General features: G+C 32.8%; 1 protein-coding gene across 1 annotated transcript; it reads right to left on the bottom strand.

Annotated features, from left to right (window-relative positions):
* Window positions 1-737: 737 nt before the first annotated feature.
* LOC111410516 (probable inactive purple acid phosphatase 27) lies at window positions 738-6,559 on the bottom strand. The gene is made up of 13 exons (XM_023040891.1): window positions 6,026-6,559; window positions 5,862-5,949; window positions 5,315-5,581; window positions 4,025-4,136; window positions 3,620-3,734; window positions 3,323-3,455; window positions 3,043-3,230; window positions 2,744-2,930; window positions 2,319-2,386; window positions 1,746-1,845; window positions 1,471-1,659; window positions 1,045-1,125; window positions 738-943 (listed from the first exon to the last, which is right to left on the bottom strand). Exons 1-13 carry the CDS (start codon window positions 6,349-6,351, stop codon window positions 887-889), a joined length of 1,911 nt encoding a protein of 636 aa, XP_022896659.1. The 5' UTR covers window positions 6,352-6,559; the 3' UTR covers window positions 738-886.
* Window positions 6,560-11,427: the final 4,868 nt, after the last annotated feature.

The raw sequence follows: 11,427 nt of genomic DNA, 5'->3' as shown, positions 1-11,427 counted from the left end.
GACCTTTATTGATTTCAGTATTTCTTTTAATTCACTTTAAAAAGGACGGTCTTGTTTCTGCTCAAGAAGAAATGTTGAAGAGACAGAGTAACAAATTGATCAGCGGACCTGCTAGCCGAAATTTCTTCCAGCAGTATGGGGCAAATGACACCGTATAATTTGTCTTTGGAGATGGAAAAATGGAGTTTTTCTTGCCGAGGTTGATGAACAGCAAAAGAAAAGATAAGCATATTTAGCTGTTTGCACTCATCATAATACAAGGAGACTCGATACATAAATTTAATGCATATAACAAAGAATAATGCTATTTGCAGTGACTCACTATCGAAGTTGCTCTACATGATATAAATGTGGTAGTTAGTGATTTGATATATGAGATAAGAAAAAATTATGATATTAATACATCAAATTACAAATCGCCATGTACGATGCCACGTAAGGCAACTATCGCAGTGAGCGACTATGAATACCATTACTCTCTAACAAATAGGGTAGGACTCTGGGACAGTGCCTTAAAACTGATGGTCTGCATTCAAAGTTTCACTTGCCTGTTAGAGCAAGCTTTTTTATGTTCTTAAGAGTAGAATTCTTAAGATCATGTCCATTACTTTCTCCTATTCATAGTACATTTACCAATGTTTTAAAAATCAGCCTGATCTGGTGAGTTTGACTGTAAAAACTGTCAGCTTGGGAACTGGTTTGGTCATAGTCTAAAAACAGTTCTTCAAAAACTGGGATGAAATCAACCGACCAAGACAGTTTAGATTCAAATATAAAAATCAGAGAAGCCATTTAGAAAATACAAGTGCTCTTAAAAGATTTCCAATGTTCTTTCATTACAATATATTTATAAAGCAAATCTCCCTGCCTATATATTTTTCATTTTTCAACTTTTGATGATTCGGAAGCTATCTTCAACCTTTCTTGTATTTGAATTTACATACTGCAAAATGATATAAAAATGTCAAAAAATTAACTCAATTTGATGTTCTTATTGCATCAATCAATTTTAAAATTAAGGCAGATAAAGATTCATGAACTGACCTCAACTTTTAGCTCTTTCTTTGTTGCATGCACTCTTGTGTATCCAAACTCGGAAATCCTAACCAAACTCCATGGCTTCCCCTGTCCATCACGAACAAAAAAACGTCCCCATGATTCTAGTATGTGTTACTATTTTCCATGAAAAATTGCAACTGTGATTCTCGTTGTAGGCTCGAGTATTTGTATATCTTTCTTGACTTTTTTTTTTTTTTTTTTATTTAACGTCCGGTAGAATTTGTGTCCCAAGACATGGATTTCGTTTAAGATCATCTTTAATAAATCGTATAGAGAAATCTCACGCTACAAAATTGAAGTTGAAACCCAAACGTCAAGAAAAATTGACAGGGGATCCAAGTTTGATACTTGAGACGACGATGAGAGTGGGGGGACGAGTCTCTATGAGGGCTTGAGGTTGTAACTGCTTACCTTGTTGGAGAACTTATCCAAGCTAAAGCCAGCCATTCCAATAACAGCATGAACTGGTGCATTATATTTTGTATTATCATATGTATCAATTCCATTTGTTTCTTTCTTTGGCATTGCTTTGCATTGTTGCTTATAAACGGCACATGTTCTTTCGTAGTTGTGAACATGTCCAACCAGAACAATATCAACCTGTAGATCCATTTATATGTTAGTGAGTACAATTAATCACGAAGCCAGTACTTACTAAAATTTGTGTTCTCGATGGAAACTTTTACCTTATTGGCTAGTAGCAATGGCTCCACGGCTTGGACGAATTTGTCGTCGACGCTTGGCAAAATAATGTTTCCGTCGTTGGAGGAATACATGGGCCTGTGCCTGTAGTCAATTCGCAATATTCATTAATTTTATTGACATGTAAAATTAATGAATTGATTATTTGTACATGTTTCTGTTACTGGCATTGGATTTAAGTAATGTGGCAATGAAATGAACGGAGCAGTAAAAAAAACATATTCGTGCATCTTTTAAATCAGAGTCGACTCAAGAATTAAGCGGTCCATTGACAATCACTAATGACAATATATTAACAATCACCAACAACATCATTGTCGATAATTCCATCTAAATCACATATCGACCTACTGTCGGTGGTCACTGACAAGAATTTTCATTCATGATAATTTGTTACTGATCCAAATTTGTTTAGGAAAAACGCAAAACATTTAGTTTATTGTTGATTAAACATCTAGCCTACTCATGAAAGAAGACAAGCAGAGTTTTAGTTAAAAGTTGGCTAATCGAAATGCAATAAAAAGATATTGGCCGTGGCCTTGAAAATATAAAATTACCCCGTGAATATTAACCATGGAGTTCTTGATCGATCAACTGAAGCCATGTCCTTCTTCATCCATTCATACTGTGCAAGGACACAATGAAGTTAAGTGCAACAATTATTATTTTGTTCCATGAGACGGAAAAGATGTAAGGCTAAGTTTTGTTGCTGGGGCTTGTTCGATAGTGATTTTGAAAATTGATTTTTTGACTGTTAGAGAGAAAAATGTGTCTAATTTGTGAGAGAAGAAGTCAAAAATGACGGTTGAAATAGTGAAATAATGGTCAAAAAATTAATGTTTTGAGGAGAAAAATCAATATCAAACATACACCTGGTATTAGACAACATAAACTTATTAGACATTACTCTACTTTCTAGTATTACATTACCTACTATGCTAAACGAGGCACAAAACAGTGTAAAAGAAGGTTATTTATGTACCTGTTCTGAGTTTTGTGTCCAATTATGCTCTGTTGAAATTACTGTAAAGTGAACACTCCCTTGTTCTATAGAATACCATGGCTTATCCTTTGCAACTGCTGGCATTGGAAAATATGTCTCATAAGGTACCCCACACTCACCACCAGAGTCCGGAGTAAAATAAACCGATCCGGAGTCTCCAAAATCCCTGAAAGATAATACCTCGAATTTTTATCAGTTTGTCTAAAAGCTTAAACAGCGTCGAACCATTTTCTCATTAAATACGTGACAGTTACACAATTTTGAACCGAACAGCATACCTCTCATGATTCCCAATTGCAGTCATGTAAGAAACTTTAGAGGCCACTGGATTGATTTGGTGAAGGAAAAAGTCCCATTCTACTAGAAAACCTGTGGCATAGCTTATGTCTCCAATATGATATATTGCGTCGACTCCACCGGAGGATAGTTCGTCGGCCATGGCTTCGATGACTGATAGTGATCCTGGCTATATTTATCCCCCAAAATTAAGCCCTTTTTAGTCATAATTGCATTGTATTCATATTTTCTGTAACAGATATATCCACACTTACATATTACCTGTATATAGTGTTCAGTAGAAGCATCACGAGGAGCCTTTCCCATGTCTCCAAATGCAAGAAATTTAAGCTCATCTGATCCACCAGCAGGCGGTGTTTTGAATGTAGTCCAATTACTCCATCCACTTGAATCACTGTATTATAGGTACAAATTATGTATAATACATGTAATTCTGAGTACATGCAATAAGTTTTTCGATTTTTTACCGGTCAAAATTAAAAGTATTTTCCTACCGCGGAATGTTTTCGGCTTTTCTTTTTCCCTCTTCTTATTTTTCACTTGGAAACAAAAATTTACCTTCCATATCTGTAGGGGTACTTGGTTGAAGGGTTGAGTCCTGTCATTACAGCTGAATGAATGTAGCCAGGGTCGTGCCACCCAAAATCCTTGGCAGGACTTAGTAAGTAGGAAGCTTATTTTCGATAAAAAGGAAACAATATTTTAGAAATAATAAAAATCTCAATTACTTCTTGAAGCTAACAAAAACATTAATCTAGATTGAAGATGCCAATCCCTTTGAGAATTCATGGAAAAAACTTTAACATTAGTCGAATAACATTAGTCGTGCCGAATAACATTAGTCTTCTCAAATGGGTAGACAAAACGATGTTCAATCAAGTCATTTGGTTGTTTATAAAAGTCTCAAAGATATACGGTTTTAAGCTACTTTAAGCAAAAGCACGAGGAGAATAAGAAACTTACTGTTGCACATATCACTTTGTGAAAAAGTAGAAACAAGTGAGGTAACTGATTTCCCATTTCCAAATTGAACATGTTGAGGCTGTTGGTTTCCACTCACCCATGTTACTCTCATCTGCAATTATCACAATTTTGAAAAATCCATTATATTCTCCATATATTCATATCAAATCTTACCAAATATATTCATATCAAATACAGGTGTTAATGCGTTCACGACGAGTCTACATTTGTTGCTCTATCTTGTTGTCTCTTTCGTTGTTTTTTTTAAAGGCAAAAATGCGTCTCACTAAAATTTTGACACGTCAAAATTTTAATGCATCAAACTTTGGGAAAAAACATTACAAAATCTATTCTTTATAATGTCTAATCTCATCAGCATAAAAAATATACCTAATTAAATATATAATTATTTATCACTTCCCATGCACTAATATTATGTGGCCCTACGTTGGAAAGCACCGCTACGTTTTTTCTTCTTTCACACCTCAAAATTTTGCAGTCAACTGCTGCTGACTTTTTAATCCCACGAGTACACTGAATTAATTACTTAATTCAGTAAAAGGTGAGAATATTCAATATTTGTTCTGCACAACAGTAATTGCTCAGTTAAGTTGGTGGTAGATCTTTAAGTCCCCATTCATTAGGATTTAAAATTATAATTATAATTATAATTAATAATTAGATTTAATAACATATTTTATAGGATTTACAACTTTTCAATCATACATTTTATTAATTTTTATCAATAAATTTTGATTTTAATCCCATAAAGAAGGTAAATATGTTGCCATCCCATCACAGCTGTTTAATTTATTAAAAAGAGGAAATTGCAGATGCTTGTGAACGATAATCTTGCCGGGCGGACAAGGCAATTAATGATAGCAAAGTCAACAAAGCCTTCTGCCATTTCTTACAGGAGTAAGGAATTGAAAAATTATGGTGAAAATTAAAATTTTATTTTAATTAAATAATTTATGGGATTCAAACTTTTCAATACATTTCATCAACTTTTATTAAAATTTACAAAAAATTAATTTTTAGCTATACCAAATAGGGGTTAAATAAAGGCATGTTTGATACAACTTTTTCTTGAACTTTTTTCGTTCAAATAATTTTCAGTCACACACATTTTATGAAATTCATAACTTCCGCTTTTTAATAACATATTATCAAAAATAAATAAATAAAAAATCGTCGAACTATTTCCTCTAAAATGTTGTAAATAAAAATAAAATAATTAATTCTCAACCACATGCATGGATATTGGAGATCAGAGATGGCATTCCATACCGATTTTGCTGTTGAATCGGTACTCGATATATGTCCATATAAAGGCTTGTTTGGATTGGCAAATCTGAGTGGCTGTGATCTTCTCAAAATGCAAGGCGCAACAAATCCACCAGCAAACAGCACAAATTCGATATCAGTTCGAATATTAATGACATGAAATGACAAAGACGCACTACATGTTCTCAACACGCATTTTCCATTCACTTTTTTCTTGCATTCCTTCTTCTTGCAACTTAAGTAATCTGGATCACTTCTTAAATATTGAGCCTGCAAATTTTAGCAATAACCCAAGTCGATCGACATTAGTTTGTTATTGTTGTTGTTACTATGTCGAGTAAATATCGGATCAAGGACAAATTTTTCAAGAAACTCTCAGTTTCTGAATTATTTGATACTTAAACAGATTTCTGATCATTATGAACCAGGCATGTCAAGAAATAAATTAAAAGAATGGCTGCGCGCAGTAAAATATAAAATAATCTCAAGGCTAATTAAACTGTGATTATTATAATCCTTCAAACGTTTTGCAAAAGTAGAATGCACTTACCTTAACAGGATAATGGCAGAGAAGAGGAAGACTACTAAAATCTCCTGTCTCCTTATAAAGAATTGAGTTTTCTAAACAGGCTGTTACACTGCAAGATCAGATTAAATTTACCGTTTTTTCAAGCGTAGAATCAGATTATTTAGATACGAAAATAATCATCTTACACGGCATGAGATGGGGAAATCATTGCGACCCAATCAGTAGCCGAAGGAAGTAAAACTCCTGTAACATTTACTGTTATATATCCATCATCAGAAAGCTTGGCAATGGAGCTTGTGTTTATTTGCAAATACGGGTTCAGGTCGGGGCAATCCTTCAAAGGTTTTCTGTTGAGTACTCGAAACTCTGATATGGCGGTGTAATTGCGGTGTACAGCTGCAGACTTCGCGATTCCCTCGGGCAAAGAAGATGAATGAGAGAAAAATGGATCTCCCATCAAGAAAAAGAAGGTGAAAGTCAAGAAAATTTTGAAAACCCAGAAAATCTCCATGAGAAAAGCTGCTGAAAATTGTTTGATGAAATGAAAACTTGTGATTTAAGGATGAATTATGAGTTATGGTATATGTAAGATGTTTATTTTAGCTATATGTACGAAAAGTGTGTGTGAAAAATGAAAAAGAAAATGGAATGCTTCGAAATGTTTGTTTGTGTGTGGAGTGTGGACAAACGAAATTGTTTTGAGTTATGGGTATTTATTTTTGAAGATAAAGCTTTGTATTTTAGGTGAACATTATTATGGGCGGAGAAGTTTGGTTTCTCTAAGGTTTCTTGCTGAAAATGTTGATACAAATTAGGCGGTTACCAGTCAAATTCAGCCCTGTTTATGGCCATTATTTGGGAATTTCCACATCAAAGCTCAATCTAATTAAGGAAAACCCTTTTGGTACATAAAGGGGTACATAATGGTGTCCCCCTCACATGCCCCCCCCCATAGCACAACCCCTTAAGTTAATAACGTCTATCAATTTTGCCATATCCCCCTTAATTTCGTTTTGAGATTAAGATTTCATTGTCATGTCATTCCTTAGATACTCTTGTTTGAGCTGCTCTGGCCGTGGCTGCCGATTTTATATAGCTAGCTATCTCTTGCACCGATTTAATTAGATTATCTTTACCTCATAAATAGAACTAAAATGTCATTCTTTCTTAGGGTCATGCTTGGTGTACATTATGGACACCATAATGGTGTCCATAATGCACACATTGTGCCTCCCTACCAGGCGCCCCTCCAATAGGGGGACACCATGTGTGTATTATGGACACTATTATGGCGTCCATAATGTACACCAAGAATTATTATCTTTCTTATAGTACTTAAAAATTAAAGTAGAACTTTTTTTAGGTCTACGTGCATAATATCTTATTGTGTTAATGTATGATTGAAAACGACTACGTATAAAAAAAAAAGATTTTTAAATGATGGTTGTCAAATAGAGGGCTTATTTATTTTCACATTAGACCCTGTTTGGTGGCCTTTACTTTTAATTTATTTTATATACTCATTTTCAACTGCACACACGCAAAATAAAATATTATTCACGTGAATCCAAAAAATTTTCCTACTTTTTATTAAACATTCTCCAAAAAATAATATTCAAAGCATAGTTTATTGGAAATAAAGGCCACCAAACAGGGGTTTAATATGTGGCATGCACTTGTTTGGTTGAAAGTCATTTATGTCCTTGTAGTCATATAATCAATTTAGACATGTAGCTCTTATATTTGATGCAATGAGAGGAATGGAAGTTATTGATATGGAAACTCATCCAAGGGTTTCTAAGTTATTGACATCGATACGTCATTCGATCTTAGCACTCTAGGAGCGCATTGAACAATGCCTAACGGTTTTATAATATTAAGGTGAATACTAATAATTAAGCTTGACTGTAACTCCCAACGATGCGGGGCAAAAAAATTTAGCCGACGTTCTTGGTCATTTGTTGATAAGGTCAAGCTTGTTTGGATTGATTATCGTGAACAAAATCGAAAGAACAACAATGCATATAATTCCACTATCGTTAGAAATAGTACATTTGGTTGTATTTTATATGCTCTATATAATTAGACCGTATGAAGAATTTAGTAAAAAATAAAATTGATATCATTAAACTTTGAATTTCATATTAAAAGGTCAATATTGAGAATAACAACTCAAACCCTTACATGTTAGTTAATATTAAAAAAAAAAATGGATGTATATCTCTACCCTGAAAAGATAATACATAATAGATGGTGTTATGATGTATTAATGGGGATATTATTAGACGAGAATTTTGTCTGTTTTAACCAGAGGATACTTTAATAAAATTACACTACAACAATTTTGCATGATTAAATGGAAATTTAAGATTTTTTTATTTTTATTTTTATTTATTTATTTATTATTATTATTATTATTATTATTTTTATTTTTTTTGTTCGAGAGAATAACTTTGTTGAGCACTTATAAATGTGTGTGTGTGAGAGAGAGAGAGCGAGCAGTCGTAAATTATGCAACAAAAATGGTCTACGTGCAAAATATCTAAAATTCTTACATCTTAGGCACAATATTCCTTGTAACATGTATTCAACACGACATGTAGTGTGTCTTTGTTATTTTCTTAATTTTCACATGTAATTACGTGCACGACGTTAACATGTCATGGTTGCGAGATGCCTAATTTTGCAAATTTTGAAATATAAAATTAGGAAAAATATCATTTCTTAAACTATTTGCCTAAAAAGAATCAACGTAATGTTAGAAAAATTGTAGGAACAAATTAAACTTGCTTCTATCTACTGCATAGGGTTGGATAAAATTTCCGAATCGAATCGGACCTGAACCTAGCTGAATCAAACCAAGCAATTCTTGTTAAGTTCAATACCCAAATGGATATACTAAATAAGTCAAATTATTTTATTTTTTAAAAATAAATTTGCTAACTAATTAGCCCAAACCCAAAATATGTCTTTCCTATTTCTAATTTCCAACCAAGCTCAACTTAATTACATTAACCTAAGTTTTACCCAAATATCTTATTCTGTTGTATCTGCTGTCCTGGAGAATTCGAATTGGAAGCTCGGTTGCTCACCTCTTTATTATTGTGAGTTTGCTATCTTCCTATTCTTGTAATTTTAACAGTCAAGTCTATGAAGAAATCAACAAAGAAAGTCGCAAAAGATATTACGGGATTGGATTATGTAATTTTATAAGATTAAGATTGAACATGTTGTAGTTGAATTAATGTAGCGTTTTTGTAAAAGTAAAAAAATTAATTATTGTACGATCCCAGGATCGAATGGAATTGGACCCGAACAATTCCATAATTAAGCACTTGTTTGTCATCCTTTAAAAACTTAAATTATTTGTTATAATATTATTTTCCACCACATTCACACAGTAAAATATTCTACATACCAATAAAGTTCTTTACTTTTTAACCACACATTCTCAAAAAAATAATATTCAGTAACTCATTATTCTCTAATAAATTCTATCAAACAAGTCCTAAATTTGGACTTGATGGTTCCACTTATTAAATAGGGAAAAAAATCAAAATTCAGGTGTATAGTTTACACCAATTCAAAAATCAGGTGTATAGTTTAAAATTATAAAATATATATATATATATATATATATATATATATATATATATATAATTCATTAAAAATATATTAACTAAATATAATAAAATCACAGTTATACAACTAATGGTCATAGATTCAAAATTATAAGTCACAATTTATTTATTGCTCACATATTATCAAATTAATTAGTCACAAATTATTTCGAAGTGACAAATCAAAAATCTTATAGGTCACAGACTCACAGTTTACTTTGAGGTCACAAATTAATAATTTTATAAGTCACAATTTATTTTTTGGTCACATATTTTCAAATTTGTTGATCACAAATGATCAAATTTTAAAGTCACTGTTTAATAGTTAGTCACAAAGAACCAAATATTTGGTCACATACACCAAATACCTAACCCCCAATTCTGATCCATCATCAATACTTGGTCACAAATCAATCAAATAATTGATCACGAACATTCTTCATCTTATCGTGTCGTTGTCGCCGTCGCTCCGCCACCACCAACAATAACAGCACAATACCACGACCACAACATCACCACCTCACCACTATCATCACCACAACCAACCAGATCTGAACCTATCATTCTACCACGATCGCCACCATTAAACATACTACCAATACATAACCTACAGCCTCACCAAAACTATCCACATCACCACTGCCAACATCTTCTGCATCCATAGAGAGATAGACAGAAAAATGGCCACCATTCAAGCCCTTACCTTCAACAACAATGCACCACAGACCCACCGCACTAGCACAATACAACCTGCGCCACCATACCAACAGCATCACACTATATCTACCCACAAATCTTTATGCCGCAACACAACCACACCATCATAGACACATCGTACCATCACCTCACAAATCCAAACCACCACACAAATAACATCGCATGACAACCCATTTTTCGCCTTCACCATTACAATTGGGATTTTGGCTGGAGCTTGAGTTGAGGTTTTTCATCTTTTGAGATTGGGATTTGATGTACATCGATCCACTACTAGTTGGGAGAAGAAAAATCGACAGTTGATTTTCCATGATGGTGGTCGGAGTTCGTGGCTGGCGACTAGTTTGATTGAGAGAGAACAAGAAAGAGAGCAGATTCAGAAATGGTTGAGAGAGAGAGAAAAGGTTTTGGTTGTATGGGCCTGGGTGTTGGGCTCATGGGTGGAAGTGGAAGAAATTGTTGGAAATGACCGGATAACACATCCCTATTTTCAGAGTAACCTTCGACTGCCTTTTTAATTAAAAAAAATCGAATTTAAAGCTTAAAATCCCAAAATACCCCTCGACTTCTCACAAAATTGAAAAAAGCAAGGTCGATTTCCAGTCGATTGGAGAACTTGCTAGTCCATCGCCGACGAACTACTTCTTGTTAAGGTAACCGTTATTTGGTTGGATTAATGCTTAGATTTTGGTTAAAGGTATGAATGATTCTTTAGTGGGAGATTTTTTCAATATATTTTTGTTTATATAAGTCAAATAGGGTTTATATAGTGTAAAAAATTATTAATTTTTTGAATTTGAAAGCTTTTCTTGCCGAAAATGGTGATTTTCCGGTGAGAAACGTTACAGTCGGGTAATAGTCGGTTTCAGACCGACTGTTAAAACCGACTAACAGTCGGCCCAAACACTTTTTTTTTATTTTTTATTTTTGCCCAATTTTTTTCACATATAATTTAATAATTTATTTTTAAATAAATTTTATTATTAGTTTTTAATAAATAATAAATTATTTATTTTTTCAAATTTAAATAAAATTGTTACGACTAAATTTAAATAAAAATTTTACATTTAATTTTTGTTTTAATATTTATTTTTATTTTTTCATTTTTGGTAAATAATAATTTGAAATAATTGGTGGGAATTTTTCAATTGTAATTTGAAATGATTGTTGGAAATTTAATTTAATATTTACTATTTATTTTTATTTTTATTATTATTATTATTATTAGTTTTTGATAAATAATATTATTTTCG

This window comes from Olea europaea, chromosome 15 (genome assembly GCF_002742605.1).
Source record: "Olea europaea var. sylvestris chromosome 15, O_europaea_v1, whole genome shotgun sequence".
NCBI lineage: Eukaryota > Viridiplantae > Streptophyta > Magnoliopsida > Lamiales > Oleaceae > Olea > Olea europaea.
Note: the sequence above shows the minus strand (reverse complement) of the source record. Positions and strands in the feature narration are given on the sequence as shown.

Bases quoted from the DNA above. Each gene is read 5' to 3' on its own strand.
- LOC111410516 (XM_023040891.1), bottom strand. From the start codon at position 6,351: ATGGAGATTTTCTGGGTTTTCAAAATTTTCTTGACTTTCACCTTCTTT. The intron at 5,582-5,861 runs GTAAGTGCATTC...TAAAATTTGCAG, and splicing joins TCTGCCATTATCCTGTTAAG to GCTCAATATTTAAGAAGTGA. The intron at 944-1,044 runs GTCAGTTCATGA...ATCATTTTGCAG, and splicing joins AGAAAGAGCTAAAAGTTGAG to TATGTAAATTCAAATACAAG.